Consider the following 15,797-nt stretch of genomic DNA (forward strand, 5'->3'; position numbering starts at 1 on the left):
CCAATAATATACAGCAACACTACAAAGTAAACCCTCAATTTTGTGGACTACGATTTTCAGGACTTTAGATTTTGGGGCCAAACTTCTAAAAAGTAAAAATTTCATTATAATAGCATTTCCTGGATGCTGGAGGTAGTTCCCAATATTCATCAGTTAGTCCTAAGTACAGTAGTGGCACCTGGCTGAGTGATTACTTGACTGGGAGGGAAAGAAAGTGGTTGTGCATGGCTATGAAAGTTATCAGGTTGAGACTGGTAGCGGTGTCCCACAGGGTTCAGTGATTGGTCCCTTGCTATATCTTATTTATATCAATCATGTTGTTTCTGGTTTAAACTGTAAATTTTGTCTCTTTGCTGATGACGTCGTTATTTTTAGCCTCGGTAATAACAAAATCTGACCATTTAATTTCCCATCTTCATCTGCAGAGGGATATTAACCTACTCTTCAATACAAGTAGATCTCGGGGTTTGTCTTTTTCAATTGGCAAATATGTCAGAATAAACTTTTGTAGAAACTTCCAAGATGCACCTGTTCTCTTGCAGTACTTCATTGGTGACCAACCTATTTTAGATGTTGATAACCACAAAGATCTTGGAGGCAGGATTGATTCTTCTCTCAAGTTCCATCTTCATGTGAGAGAGATTGCAAGCAAAGCTAGTGGCATAAGCTATACATAGTATTCTTCAGGGAACTAATTGTAGAACTCCAGATTTTATGAGAGGTTTATATTTCACATATTAGACCAATCCTCAACTACGCTTCTGTGGTGTGGTTTACTGGATATTTGGGTGATGGCAGACTACGAGAAGCTGTTCAGAGAAGGTGGACTAAGAAAATTATTAGGTTCTGTGACATATCTGACAGGGATCGTCTTGCGCAACTGAGTCTCTACTTGATCAAAGACAGACTGATCAGAGCTTATCTTATTATGGTCTTTAAAATTAAAAAAGGACTTTGCCCAAATCTTGATCATTTGCTGATGAGAAATCGGAATAGGGACACTAGAGGTCACTCCTATAAGCTGGAAGTCCCCCGTTGTAACACTGATGTGAGAGCCCGCATCTTTTTTGGAACAGCTTGCCGGATTCTGTTGTTTCTGTCATCTCGGTGAATTCCTTCAAGCACCAGCTGGGCAAGCATCTTGGTCAGATCTTATACGAGTTTGATTAATTTGCCAAGTGGTTTGGTTGTTCTTTGGGTGTCTTGTTTGGATTGTTGTTATTGACTGGGTACTGAAAATTAGTAGTTGTCTGTGCCATCTTGTGCTGTCATATTAACCAACCATCTGACCATCTACATGAAAATTCATCAGCTGCAGTTTTGGTTGGAAACATCACAGAGTTTTTGGATGGGATGTGTCCTCATCCAGGTAAGAAATCCAGGTAATATGTGTGATCATTGTATGCGAGTCACTCATATCCATCTGTAGCCCATATTCTCGCATATTATGCAACCCTACTACAGTAGTGTCGCTTTAGTTTTGCCTGATTGAATACGAGGACAATGCACTTGTAGGGACATTTATCCATTATTAATGTTATTTACAGCAACTTTTGTGTCCACAATGACTTTAAACATTTTTCAAACACTGACAATATCTTGGAATAGCTACAGTACCAGTTAGTGCACACAGCAGCAGCAATGTTTTTGTTTTGGCTGGAGTGAACACCAGGACAGCACACTGTATTTTCCTTTACCCTTCGTTAGCAACGTCTTTTTTTAAATAGTTTTTGTGGCCATCAATAGCTTTAGAACATTAAGTGTTGATAGAAAGAATCTGCTGCAACAATTGTAGCTATCAGCCAAAAACTTGAGCTGACTAAAAGTTGAAGTGTTTACTATGGGTGCCATACAATTCACTGTTTTGTTAGATATATCAATTAAAAAATCCAAAATCCCATGATTCCTGGACAACCCTTCCCTATTAACAGTCCTTGAAATTGAAGGTCTACATCAATGTATTACCCATGATGCTATCAGTAAATATTCTAACTCACCTTTAAAAAGTAATGACCATCCTTCACTTCCACCTCCCCAGACACATTGCCATTAACTTTCACTGTCTGGGGGAAGCCATTCACTTTACTAGTCCGAGTGGCGGGGTCTTCCACCTTTTCCTCACTTGCTTCGTGCTCAATATCACCATTCACACTTGGTTCTTGGCTCACTGGCACTTGTACCTCCTCAATGTTTCCATTCCCATTCACAATTTTTTGCACCACTGTTGGCTTGCTGGCCTTCCCTTTCGTTATGCTGCTTCGTTGTACGTCGTTACTGATGGGAAGCTCAGGCTTGGGGGTCACGGGGGGCTTTGAGGGCTTGCTGCTCTCCAACGTGTCAGTCAATGTGATAGGAATGACCCTGCCAGGCCTCTTGGGTGACTCCACTTGGCCAGGGGAGAGGGGCTGGGGGGAGAGACCAGACTTGGGTGTGCCTGTGTTACGCTTTACTTGCAACTGCGTCCTGAATTCTGGCCTGAGATGTCTGAACACACTGGGAAAGCCTTCAGGGGCCCGGGCATCAGGGTCGTAGTGACTATCACTGTGTGGGGCAATCAGGGGGCTCCTGTGTCCAGCTGCTTCCCTGTCCTTCTGCTCCTTCTCCAGCTCCAGGAGGGACCTGCGGCTGCGGAAGCCACTCCCTAGAGCACTGGGCCCATACAGCCTCTCAATCCTGGACTGGATGAAAGACTTGTCAGGCATGTCTCCGTTGGTGTGTGTGGTGCAGGTGAGGGTGCTGGTGGACTCTGAACCATTGCTCCTGATGGTTCTTTCCTCGTAGGAATACTGGTAGCTGGAGGACTTCTTGATGGGTGTGCCGTCAGCCATGGTGATCTCCACCACGCGCACCTGGCTGGCATCAGGTGTATCGTGGCCGTTCATGGTGCCTGGAGAGTTGGCCTTGGTGAGGTAGCCTCTGTCCACGCTGATGCTGCGACCCTGTGACGGACGCCGGCCTAGTCTTCTGGAGATGTTTTGTCGACCACGCTCTCCTGGGGGATGAGGGAACTCTGCCTTGAATTTGGCAAGTTCCTCCTTTAATTCCTTGATCTTGGCAGCAGTGGCTTCTGGTGAGATCTGAGGAGAGGAAGTTACACTATAAATTATATTGTTATATATATGCCTGTTTTCATGTGTGTGTGTTGTTTGTGTGTTGGTGTGTAGTATGCAAGAAGTTTGTTTGACAGGCATGACAGTGTCTTGCTCGACATGGGCACTGCTTGCACAACATTGCACAATCATATATAAGGGGAGGTATATAATTATAAGGGCATGGGTGAGCTGCCGAGGAGGAGTCGCTCTCCAGACGCCACTGAAAAAGGATTTGAGCCTCGACCTGCCATGGAGTATAAAGTGAAGTTAAGTGCTAGTGCCCAGGATTGTACAGTGAAGTGTGTGCATGTGCCTGTGCCTTGGACAGTGACGTGTGCCGCACCTGTGCCCGTTTAGTGTTGAGTGACAAGAGTTGCATGCCTGCGTCTGATAGTGAGGAGTTTGTGTTGTGTTACTGTGCCTGAAGGTGTGCGTGTGCCTACTGTGAACCTATCGTGTACACTGTGGTGTTATTAAAGTGAGAAAACCCAGCCTCTGGCCTTGGAGTGTCCTCCCCTCTGCCTGCCTGCCCTGTCTGGAGTGTTGCTGTCTCTACTACGCTGTTTTGGTGTGCTTTTCACGGCCTACACTGGTGTGTGGTTGTGTAATGCTGCCTGCCCAGGTGAAGTGTGACCACTTGGAGGAGGGCAGGTGGCATAACAATGTTATTTAAATCCTCTGAACCTTCTGTAAATTCTAACACTATAGCAAACCATTACCCTGCAATAAAATAGCATGCCTCAATATACCAGTCCAGCAGAACACCTTGTATAGGGCCAGTACGAGCAGCTCACCTTAGCACGGCAGTCAAATCCCTTCCACTCCGGGCGCATGGGACTCGAGTCCCTGCTCCTGCTGAAGGCCAGACGGGCTGGGCTGGCGTCACGGGAGCGAAACCCTTCCCTCAAGGTGGAGTCATACCTGTGGGAATGAACCAAGAACTGTCATTCTGGCAGCATCAAACACTGAGTTAAAACACTGAACTGCTTGCTTGTGTTGGTGTTCTTATGGTGTAGCTTTGATAATGAGATGTACTTTACAGAGATGCAGCCACTATTCACCATTGTGACAGAGTGTGGACCTTTTTATAATAAAAAAAAGGTTTTCAGTTGCTTGTGTCACCTTAGACTAAAGCATTTTTTTAGTCTAAACATGTTATCTTGTTAGTATTCTTGCCTCTTAGCACTGAAACCATGACTTGTGCATTTACGATTATGTTTGATGGATAGTAACACAAAATAATTTCTCTCTCTCCCCCAACATGGTGGTGGAAGTCACTGGGCTTGAGGTTTTGTGAGATATTGGCCATAAACAATAAGCTCACATAAATATATACAATCTATCAGTTTTCATGAAAGTTTCAACTGCCAAGAAAACCTGCCAATGGCTGACCCACCTATTAAGTCTGTTGTATCCATTAACAGCACAGGAGATGCCCAGGTAGGAGGGGGTCTTGAAGGAGTCCTTGAGGGGCGGGGGGCCGGGGTCGGTGAAGGGCTGGGGGCGTAAAACTGGTCTGGTCGGTGTGATTATGTCACTGTCCCCAACCTGACCACATGAGAGGTGTGAGTGAGATGATGGATGGAGACTTTAAAAGCTAAACAATTGCCCTCAAAGTTAAGGCACATTTCTGACTGGCAAAAGATTTTTAATCTACATTCAATGTTCTAGCTATAACATTATGAATGAATGTTAGTAAGCATCTATTTATATACAATTAGTTACTACTTGTCAAACTAAATTTATAACACTTTTGAATGCAGTTTCTGCTGATATTAATTAAATATTTGCAGCTCCTGAAACAAGTGTATGTAGGTACTACACAAAGAATAACAAACTGGTCACACACCTCAGAAAGCTTGTGTTCAAGACTAACGCTGCGTAGGCTGTGCTCAGAACCGTCCAGAACTTCTGAAAGAAAGCTGGAGTCAGTGGGGATGAAATGAATATTTTTTTTACACGGAGTTACAGACAAGTCAGGAGCAATAAAATGCTCCTCACCAGACTTCAGTCAACAGATAGCTATCACCACTGACCCCTTTCCTTGGGGTAAATTCCTATATGCACCTTCAGTAATGGTAGGTACTATATAAAATCCTTTCCTTGATTGATTTTCCTTTTTTTTTTTTTTTTTTTTTTTTACAGTGAAGGAGCCATCTCGAGAAAAAAAAGTGAGGGTAAAAAAGGCCCGCTAAGCGTTGCTCCTATAAAAAGAGAGTAGTAATAAAGAGTGTACATTCTTTCAGCTGTTGTGCGGGCACTGTCTAGCCATGGAGCAAATTATTTGGTCCAAGGATGCTCTTGCCACCCTCTGTGAGCTCTATCGGGAAAACAAGTGTGTGTGGGACACCAGGGATGAAAATTATTCGAAGAGAAATATGAAGGGAGAAATTTTCAAGGAATTATAACAGAAGCTCTGAAGGAGTATCCCAACAATATGAGCCACGCTGCACAAATTAAGTCCAACTCGGGCAAGGCGTCTCCTGCGGTCATGGTCCATCCTGCTTGTTTTGATCTGTGCTGAGGCCGAAAACATCTGTTGCGCGGGTGATAGGAAGAGTGCTCCTTGCCACCGGTACCGGCGGCTAGATGCCAAAAAATGACACCAGAAAATGTCCGTGTGATAGCACCTTACGTAATTGTAAGTGCTTGGAAAACTTGCATAAGCACCCTCATTAATGGCAAGTATTATCCAACATACTGAGCCGTTCCCTTACTGTTTTTTGCTGTACGATCCTGCCTATCGACTAAAACCATTCCATTATCGTAAGCATGTCAACCCTCCTCATTCCCATACTTACATTACTAGTAAATTCACTACAACAGCCTTATCCAACACCAACACCTTCACCGCCACCGCGCCACGGAAGAATTGAACCCGACTCCCTTTCGCCGCCACGCCTCGAAGCGCGTTAGGAGGTTCAAAACAGTGAATCACATTATCACACGCGAGAAACAATGCGAAGTGGCGATCGTTTAGTGTGTGTGTGTGTGTGTGTGTGTGTGTGTGTGTAGTAGTAGTAGTAGTAGTAGTAGTAGTAGTGTTTCGTTTTTAGGATAATAAAAAAGATATATAAATACAAAGACATTTGACAACACTGGAATACAACGTGGTATTTATATAATATCTTTGTTATCATCCTAAAAACGAAACAATCTTAACACTCTATGACCTTATTGGATTATCCAATTATTTGATTAAATTCATTTAAAGGCAATAAATAGCTAACATATGAGAGGAAGCGAGAGGTGCTGAGTGTGTGCTGTGTGGCAAGGTGCGGGGCAGGGCTAACCCCGCAGCCGCCACGACCCCACCCGCCAGTTTCTCGTGGAAATATATACTATAGTAGAAGTAGTAGTAGTAGAAGTGGTAGTAGTTGTAGTAATGGCAGTAATAGTAGTAGTAGTAAGAGGAGGAGGAGGAGGGGGAAGAGAAGAAGAAAGAGGAATGAATAAATGAGTAAAAGAAAAGGCCGCGGTAAAGTATGGGTGAGGCAGGTGGAAAGGGTAGGCAGAGGGGGGCGGAGGAAGGGGCGGAGGAGAAATGGAGGAAGGAGAAAGCTGCTTTGTTAAGTGAAGGAGGCGACGGAGCGAGGCGAAACGTGAGGGTAAGAGGGAGGGAAGGAGAGCAAGGTGATTAAATAAACCAAATAATACAACAATATAATAACACGCGTGAGAGGACAGACTAAAACAGGCTACAGGAGACAGGAAATACCACGGAAATTAGTGATTAGATAAACAAAATTAACAAAAACAATATAATAAAAGGGTTTAGAGAAAAACATCAAGTGAAAAAATAGGAAATAGGTGAAGAGAACAATAGTAGGACTACGAAAGTACTCAGGAAAAAATAGTGATTAAAGAAACAAAACAATAATAACACAATCACACAATAAGTGGTTTTAAGGAACAAGTGAAAAAATAAAATGAAGCAAGAATGATCGAGAAGAGAAACGAATAAACAAATGAAGATGAGATGGAGAGAGAATGATGGTTCATGCATGGAAACAATAGAAAAAGGAGAGGTAAGAAAAAGTATGAAGTTAAGCGATCGAAGGAAGAGAAAAACGATAGGGAAGAGCGAGTAGTTAAGGGAAGGTTAGTGAAAGGGCAACGCGGGGGAGGCGGAGAAAGGTTAAGGAGACATAAAAAATAGATACTGAGTGTCGTCAAGGCTGAAAAGGGGAAGGAAAGGTAAGTTGGGGCCACCCACTATAGCTGCGCGTGGCCGCGGTGCTCATCTCCGTCGCAGAGGCCCTTGAGCCTGTGGTGGGTATGAACCCATTGCCCCGGGACACACTGCCAGTGGAACATCCGGGTTAACACAGTTTTCCTTCCCCAGGTTTCCCCAGGTACCCATTTATCGACCAGCCTGAAAGGGAAGATGTATGCAACTGGGTGAGCGGCATGCCGATTGCCAGGGCCGGGATTCGAACCCGGCCCGCGGATTCATAGCTAGGCACGCTAACCACTTGGCCACGGAGTCGTGTGAAGGAAGGGAAGGAGGAAAAGTAGGTTAGGGAAGTTCATAAGGGTAAGAGATTAAGTAAACGGTGGGGGCTAGAGGAATAGGGGCAAGAGGGGAAGGAGTAAGGTGGAGGGGCGATAGAGGGTAGAAAGGGAGGGGTAAGGACGGGGGGTGATAGAGCGGGGGAGCGGAGGAGGAGAGGAGGAGGGGGGATGGGGAGATGGAGGGGGGGGGCAATGGTGAGAAAGGTGGAGCGTGATGGTGGAAGAAAGGAATGTGGAATGTGGGGGTGGAGACAGTTAAGGAGGGAAGCCACGGAGGAGGAGGAGGAGGAGGAAGAGGAAACCTGGAGAATGGAAAAGGAGGAAGTGAATATTGTGCAGGGGGGCAGTTTCCAACTCTCTCTCTCTCTCTCTCTCTCTCTCTCTCTCTCTCAAAAATATGATTTAATTCGTGCCGCAAATGTGTGTGTGTGTGTGTGTGTGTGTGTGTGTGTGTGTGTGTGTGTGTGTGTGTGTGTTGCATGGGTGTACACAATAGATCAGAGAAATCCGGGGCATCGAACGGACAGTATGACACGTAAGACTTGCGTGTGCGTGCCTGTGTGTGTGTGTGTGTGTGTGTGTGTGTGTGTGTGTGTGTGATCTAGGGCATCGAGCTAACAGGTGGTGGTGGTAGTGATGGAGGTGAAGGAGGTGGTGGTAATGAGAGTGGTGGTGGTGGTGGTGGTGGAATAGGTGGTGGTGAGGCGTGACCATGACAACCGCCAGTAGCAGGACACAACACCATCATCACCAATATATAGGTCACCAGTTGGGACACCTTACCTGGAGCCAACGCCCACACACATACACACACACACACACACACACACACACACACACACACACACAGGAGGACAAGAAGAAAAAGACGATGATAAAATAGAAAAAAAGCGGAGAAGAAAACAAGGAAAAGAAAATTAACGAAAAACAAGAAAGTAAGAACAAGAAATCAAGAAAGCATGAAATAGAAAAGAGCGGAGAAGAACACAAGGAAAAGAAAATGAACAAATAATAAGAAAGTAAGAACAAGAAATCAAGAAAACATGAAATAGAAAAGAGCGGAGAAGAACACAAGGAAAAGAAAATGAACAAATAATAAGAAAGTAAGAACAAGAAATCAAGAAAACATGAAATAAAAAAAAGCGGAAAAGAAAACCAGGAAAAGAAAATTAACAAAAAATAAGAAAGTAAGAACAAGAAATCAAGAAAACAACGAAGAAAATAAGACTAACAAAGGAGAGAGAGAGAGAGAGAGAGAGAGAGAGAGAGAGAGAGAGAGAGAGAGAGAGAGAGAGAAGTGACGGATGTTGCGACGGCGACAAAAAATAAGGAAAAAACTGACATAACGGCGATAACGAACACTATCAACGGGGTGTTAAACGATAGTAGCACGTAGAACACACACACACACACACACACACACACACACACACACGTACGCACAGCTTCCTACACTTATCAACTAAAACAATGGCATTTTTTTATCACTTCAAGAGGACGCCGCTTAACAATGATGCTTTTTTACCTCATCCACAACAACAATAAAAAAAATACATAAGTTAATAAATAAAACGTAAACAGATGCCAACGTAGCCAACACATGCAGAAGTAAATAGATAAACACCAACACCAGTACACACACACACACACACACACACAGGTTAAGACGCAGATGTGGAATTGGTGGAAGTAATGACGGTAATAGTTGGTGGAAGGAAGGGTGGGTGGGTGGTGGATGACGGGGTGGATGGGTGGTGGTGGTGGTGGTGGTAGTAGTGGTGGTGATGACATGCAAAACCCCAGCCCGTAACGATGAATGGAGCGCCTGGCTACGTATACAAGAGAGGGTGTGGGCGAAGCGTGTGTGAAGGGGGTGTGGGGAGTGTAGTATGCATGGGTAGGTAGGAGAATAGAGTATAAACATATATATTTTTTTTTACGGTAAAGAGAGCAGCTCAAGGGCGAGAAGTAAAAGAAAAAAAAAAAAAGTGGAAGCAAAAAAAGCCCGCAAAATGTCCTTACTTCCGCAAATAGTAATACGTGGAAGAGTTCAAAATAGAGAGGCCAGAGTCATTTGGAGAGGGGTCATGATTCTCCTCTTGAAAGCGTCTAAGTCATAGCCAGGAGGATATAATGACACTGATAACTGATAAACATGTTGCTGGCGGGGCTGGCGGAGGGCTGAGGGAAGGGTATGAGGGTGACTGGGGCGTAGTATAAATAAGTATGTATGTATGTATGTAAGTATGTATGTAAGTAGCTAGGTAGGTAAAAGTTGGAAAGTTTCGTTTAGTCGGCGCAACATCTGTGGTCATATGCCGGAGAGACAGAAGGGGAAGGAATTATAGAAGGGAACAGATCCCAGGAGACGGGACACAACCCCCGATTAATACCTGGTACCCATTCACTGCTGGGTGGACAGGGGCGTAGGGTATCAGAAAAGCCGCCCAAATTTTTCCACTCCACCCGGGAATCGAGCCCGGGCTCTCTCGGTTGTGAGCCGAGTATGCTAACCACTGCACCACGAAGCCCCCAGCTAGGTAGGTAGGTAGGCGGATGGTTAGTGGGGGTAGGGGTGGGCTGAGGGGTATTGAGGTTAAAGGGGTGTTCTATAAAAGGATGGGTAGGTAAGAAGGTAAGTAAGTAGGTAGTTAAATAGGCAGGTAGGCAGGTAGGTGGATGGAAGGATGGAGTGTTAGTAGGTGGATGGTTCGGGGGGGTAGGGGTGGGCTGAGGGGGTATTGAGGTTGCAGGGGTGTTCTGTTAACGGATGGGTAGGTAAGAAGGTAGGTAAGTAGGTAGGTAGGTAGGCAGGTAGGTGGATGGAAGGATGGAGTGTTAGTAGGTAGATGGTTAGTGGGGGTAGGGGTTGGGATGAGGGGTATTAAGGTTAAAGGGGTGTTCTATAAACGGATGGGTAGGTAAGAAGGTAGGTAAATAGGTAGGTAGGCAGGTAGGTGGATGGAAGGATGGAGTGCTGGTAGGTGGATGGTTAGGGGGGGTAGGGGTGGGCTGAGGGGGTATTGAGGTTATATGGGTGTTCTATAAAAGGATGGGTATAGGTAAGAAGATAGGTAAGTAGGTAGTTAATTAGGTAGGTAGGCAGGTAGGTGAATGGAAGGATGGAGTGTAGGTAGGTAGATGGTTAGTGGGGGTGAGGCCGGGGGGTGTTGGGGTGAAAGGGTGTGTTATGCATGGGTAGGTTAGGTAGACAGATATGTAGGTAGGTAGATGGAGAGATGGGCTGAGACAGAGAAGTATTGGGGTGAAAGGGTGTTATGCATGGGTAGGTTAGGTAGACAGATATGTAGGTAGGTAGATGGAGTGCTGGGCTGAGACAGAGAAGTATTGGGGTGAAGGGTGTGTTATGCATGGGTGGGTTAGGTAGATATAGGTAGTTAGGTAGATGGATAGATGGAGTGCTGGGGTGAGACAGAGAAGAGTTGGGGTGAAAGGGTGTGTTATGCATGGGTAGGTTAGGTAGACATATGTAGGTAGGTAGATGGAGAGATGGGCTGAGACAGAGAAGTATTGGGGTGAAAGGGTGTGTTATGCATGGGTAGGTTAGGTAGACATATGTAGGTAGGTAGATGGAGAGATGGGCTGAGACAGAGAAGTATTGGGGTGAAAGGGTGTAATGCATGGGTAGGTTAGGTAGACAGATATGTAGGTAGGTAGATGGAGTGCTGGGCTGAGACAGAGAAGTATTGGGGTGAAGGGTGTGTTATGCATGGGTGGGTTAGGTAGATATAGGTAGGTAGGTAGATGGAGAGATGGGGTGAGACAGAGAAGTATTGGGGTGAAAGGGTGTATTATGCATGGGTAGGTTAGGTAGATAGGTAGGTAGGTAGATGGAGAGATGGAGTGCTGGGCTGAGACAGAGAATTGGGGTGGAAGGCTGTGTTATGCATGGGTGGGTTAGGGAGAATGGAGGGAGTGTAGGGGGAGCGGCGGTAAACAATGCAGGGCCGTGAGACGTACAATGAGCGTCTGCCAGGTGTGAAAAGCAGGCAACGGAGCAAAGGCCGCAGCTGGACCGTAGTGAGTGACGCAGGGAGGCAGCTTAGCGCGGAGGGCGAGGACAGGTGATGCGTGGACGCGTGGTGACGGGAGGCAGCAGGTAAGCAGGTAAGCGGAAGTACTAAATAATGGTAGCGGAGAGGCTCTGACCACATACCTGGTGATTTAGTTTAGGCCAAATAGCACTAAAGGAAACAGGACGGAAAAATTATACACACTGATATAATAACGGTATAATGGGCAGCCTCAAATCTGACTTAACCCGGTAGCAGCAACGGGCCAAATTTGTGGCTTTACCGTGTACCAGCGACGGGCCACATTTCTGCCATGATATAAGCCCCCAAAAATAGATGATGCATAAACTGATCACAAATGCGTTGATATATATTATGAAATGGTTTGCGTGAGTGATGATTTTTTCTCATTTTTCTCGCTTAGAGGAGCCTTTAAGAAACATGATCCCTGCAGCTACCAGGTTAAAGCCACAATGTAGACAAAGATCAACAGCAGACACGTGAAAGAAACGAAAGTGAAGGTTTGAGGCGTCCGGAGAAGGGGCGTAAGGGACGAAGACATTTTTTTCTAGCTCGCACTGGGAAAGACAACACAGGCTACACATCTCGGGAAAAAAAACCCAAGTTGCAAGAGAAAAGCGACCCTCGGTACAACAACTACAAGGTCGCTTTTCCCCCTGCAGCTTGTTTCCTGTTCTTCCCGCGATGTGTATCCTGCCTCTCCCAGTGCAAACTAGAAAAAAATGGCTTTGTCCCTTACACCCCTTCTCCGGACACCTCGTTTAGCATCAATGGTGTAGTAAGCAGGCGCCTATCTAGCTAAGTAAAGGCTACGGCATAAGAGCTAAGTAAAGGCTATGGCATAAGAGTTAAGTAAGGGCTATGGCATAAGAGTTAAGTAAGGGCTATGGCATAAGAGTTAAGTAAGGGCTATGGCATAAGAGTTAAGTAAAGGCTACGGCATAAGAGTTAAGTAAGGGCTATGGCATAAGAGTTAAGTAAAGGCTACGGCATAAGAGTTAAGTAAAGGCTACGGCATAAGAGTTAAGTAAGGGCTATGGCATAAGAGTTAAGTAAAGGCTACGGCATAAGAGTTAAGTAAAGGCTACGGCATAAGGAAAAAGCAAAGACGTCACCAGTATAAATAGGCTCTACTTAACAGCGGGGCACAATAAAAACATGAACTGAAGCCTCAACAAGAGTAACATTAGCAAGAGTTAACGAATATCTTCTGTCATCTCTCCTACTGGTAAACTCTGCAACAGCCTCTCGTCTCCTCTATTTCTTTCTTCCTGCGACTCACGGGGTAATCTTTAGAAAACCCTGCAACTAAATCTGATCATTTTCTTTCGATATCTCGGTTATACTAATAGAATAGGATTTATAAGACACAGGATACAGGACGATAACAAAAAGGCTGACAACGCGCTGACCCAACACTAACTAAGCCGAGGAAGACGCAAAATGAGAAAGAGAAATTTTCGTAGGCAGTTTTTTCGTTATATTTTTTCAGCACTTAGTTTGCCGACTTGATCGAACACAAACTCCACAGTAGCAAGATCTTTTAAATCGCACGACAGACGGCAGAGTGGCTGCACTAATGGAGAGGTCTTGAGCAAGCAATTATACTTATTAAGACCTTGGACTGCCACCTTGACCGAACACAAAATCCACAGTAGCAGAATCTTATATCACACGACAAATGGCAGAGTAGCTGTACTAATGGAAAGGTCCTGAGCAGGCACCATAACAAGCCGTAGTGCGTGGCGTGGCGACATGTCTGGCGGTGGCTCGGGGCCCAGAGACGCGGAATAGCTACGGTTAGTGCTGCTTATTAACTCGGGAACCAACACAGAACGACCGTGAGTAGGGGACGCCGGGAGTAATAATTAACAGGTGTAGCAAGCAAAACACGAAGGTAAGAGCTTAAGATCAAGCAGACACGGAACTTTACACGCAGAAGAAGCATAAAAGTGTGGAAAAAGAACTGAATGTAAGGACGATGTGCGATATCAACCAATTAACCAACAGGAAAGAAATAACATCAAAACAAGAAGGCAAGAATTTAAGATCAAGCAGATACGAAACTTTTAACACATGAAGAAGCATAAAAGCGAGGAAAAGAACTGAATGTAAGGACGATATGAAACGCAAAACCAATCAACTTAGCAATAGGAAAGAATACACATCCGAAAGAGAAGGTAAGAATTTAAGATGAAGCAGACACCAAACTTTTAACACACGAAGAAGCATAAAAGCGAGGAAAAGAATTAAATGTAAGGACGACGGGATAAGCAAAACCAACTAACCAATAGGAAAGAAATAGCATCAGAACAAGAGGGTAAAAATTTAAGATCAAGCAGAACCGAAACTTTTAACACACAAAGAAGCAGAAAAGCGAGGAAAAGAACTGAATGTAAGGACGATATGAAACGCAAAACCAATCAACTTAGCAATATAGGAAAGAATACACATCCGAAAGGGAAGGTAAGAATTTAAGATGAAGCAGACACCAAACTTTTAACACACGAAGAAGCATAAAAGCGAGGAAAAGAATTAAATGTAAGGACGATGGGATAAGCAAAACCAACTAACCAATAGGAAAGAAATAGCATCAGAACAAGAAGGTAAGAATTTAAGATCAAGGATACGAAACTTTTAACAGGCGATGCAAAAAGCGAAGAAAAAGAACTGGATGAATGTAAGGACGATATGAAACGCAAAACAATATGATTTTTTTTAAGAATACACATCCGAGAAGGTAAGAATTTAAGATCAAGCAGACACCGAACTTTTAACACACGAAGAAGCAAGAAACGAGGAAGTTAACTGAATGCAAGAACGATGTGATAAGCAAAACCAACTAACCAATAGGAAAGAAATAGCATCAGAACAAGAAGGTAAGATAAGACGAAGAGAACACGAAACTTGCCACACGAAGAAGCATAAAAGCGAGGAAAAAGAACTGAATGTAAAGACGAAGGGATAAGCAAAACAATGGAAATAAGAGTACACTAAAAAAAATAAGGTAAGAATTTACGATCAAGTATACACAAAACTAAACACACGAGGAAGGAAAAGGCGAAGAAAAGTGAATATAGGAATGATGAGAAAAGCAAAACCAACCAAGAGCAAAGAAACAACACCCAAAGAGACTGAACAGCGAAGCAAAACATCAGGGAACAACAACCGAACGTTCGAAGGCTGTGGCAAGCAGAGTGAAGCAACCAACCAGCCACTGCTAAGGTAACCAACCCGACGGAAGACAGGTGAACCGGTGACCATGATGGATCGAGAAGAAACCAACATGTGAAAGAAAGACGCGCGTGAGAGCAGGAACCATGAATTAAGAGAAAATAAGAAAGATCGCAGGAAAGACTAACAAATTCACCCCAAGGAAGAAAGATAAACAGGTGATCATGATGGATCGAGAAGAAACCAACATGTGAAAGAAAGACACGCGTGAGAGCAAGAACCATGAATTAAGAGAAAATAAGAAAGATCGCAGGAAAGACTAACAAATTCACCCCAAGGAAGAAAGATAAACAGGTGATCATGATGGATGGAGAAGAAACCAACATGTGAAAGAAAGACACGCGTGAGAGCAAGAACCATGAATTAAGAGAAAATAAGAAAGATCGCAGGAAAGACTAACAAATTCACCCCACGGAAGAAAGATAAACAGGTGATCATGATGGATGGAGAAGAAACCAACATGTGAAAGAAAGACACGCGTGAGAGCAAGAACCATGAATTAAGAGAAAATAAGAAAGATTGCTGGAAAGACTAACAAATTCACCCCAAGGAAGAAAGATAAACAGGTGATCATGATGGATGGAGAAGAAACTAACATGTAAAAGAGACACGTAAGAGAGCAAGAGCCATGAATTATAAGAGAATATAAGAAAGATCGTAGGAAAAATTTACACACGACCACCATAAGATAGATAGACAGATAGATAGATAGATAGACTGAGACCATACCAATACTACCTAAAACCAGCACACACCAACACAACACAAACACACATAAAAACCAATGCACTGTAACTCTGTAACACACCCACGAGCACCTCCAGGGCCACGGTAGCCAAGGTGTAACAAACGCCTGTGTAAGGAAAGGGGAAGGGGAGGAAAGAGGAAGCAGGGAAGCAGG

General features: G+C 44.3%; 1 protein-coding gene and 1 long non-coding RNA gene across 6 annotated transcripts in view; one reads left to right on the forward strand and one right to left on the reverse strand.

Moving 5' to 3' along the window:
• Positions 1 to 15,797, reverse strand: part of LOC126981580 (uncharacterized) — a 77,577-nt gene that overhangs the window by 6,787 nt on the left and 54,993 nt on the right. For 4 of the 5 annotated variants that reach the window (XM_050832988.1, XM_050832989.1, XM_050832993.1 and 1 more), the window contains 4 exons: positions 4,942 to 5,003; positions 4,489 to 4,640; positions 3,887 to 4,013; positions 1,998 to 3,077 (listed from right to left, as the gene is read on the reverse strand). In XM_050832988.1, coding sequence (XP_050688945.1) covers positions 1,998 to 3,077; positions 3,887 to 4,013; positions 4,489 to 4,640; positions 4,942 to 5,003 — 1,421 coding nt within the window. The remainder of the gene's footprint in view (positions 1 to 1,997; positions 3,078 to 3,886; positions 4,014 to 4,488; positions 4,641 to 4,941; positions 5,004 to 15,797) is intronic. The other variant, XM_050832990.1, reaches the window with a different exon arrangement.
• LOC126981587 (uncharacterized) lies at positions 11,380 to 15,563 on the forward strand. The gene is made up of 2 exons (XR_007733995.1): positions 11,380 to 15,326; positions 15,463 to 15,563. It is a non-coding gene; the product is annotated as an uncharacterized LOC126981587 (long non-coding RNA).

This window comes from Eriocheir sinensis, chromosome 48, assembly GCF_024679095.1.
Source record: "Eriocheir sinensis breed Jianghai 21 chromosome 48, ASM2467909v1, whole genome shotgun sequence".
Lineage (NCBI taxonomy): Eukaryota > Metazoa > Arthropoda > Malacostraca > Decapoda > Varunidae > Eriocheir > Eriocheir sinensis.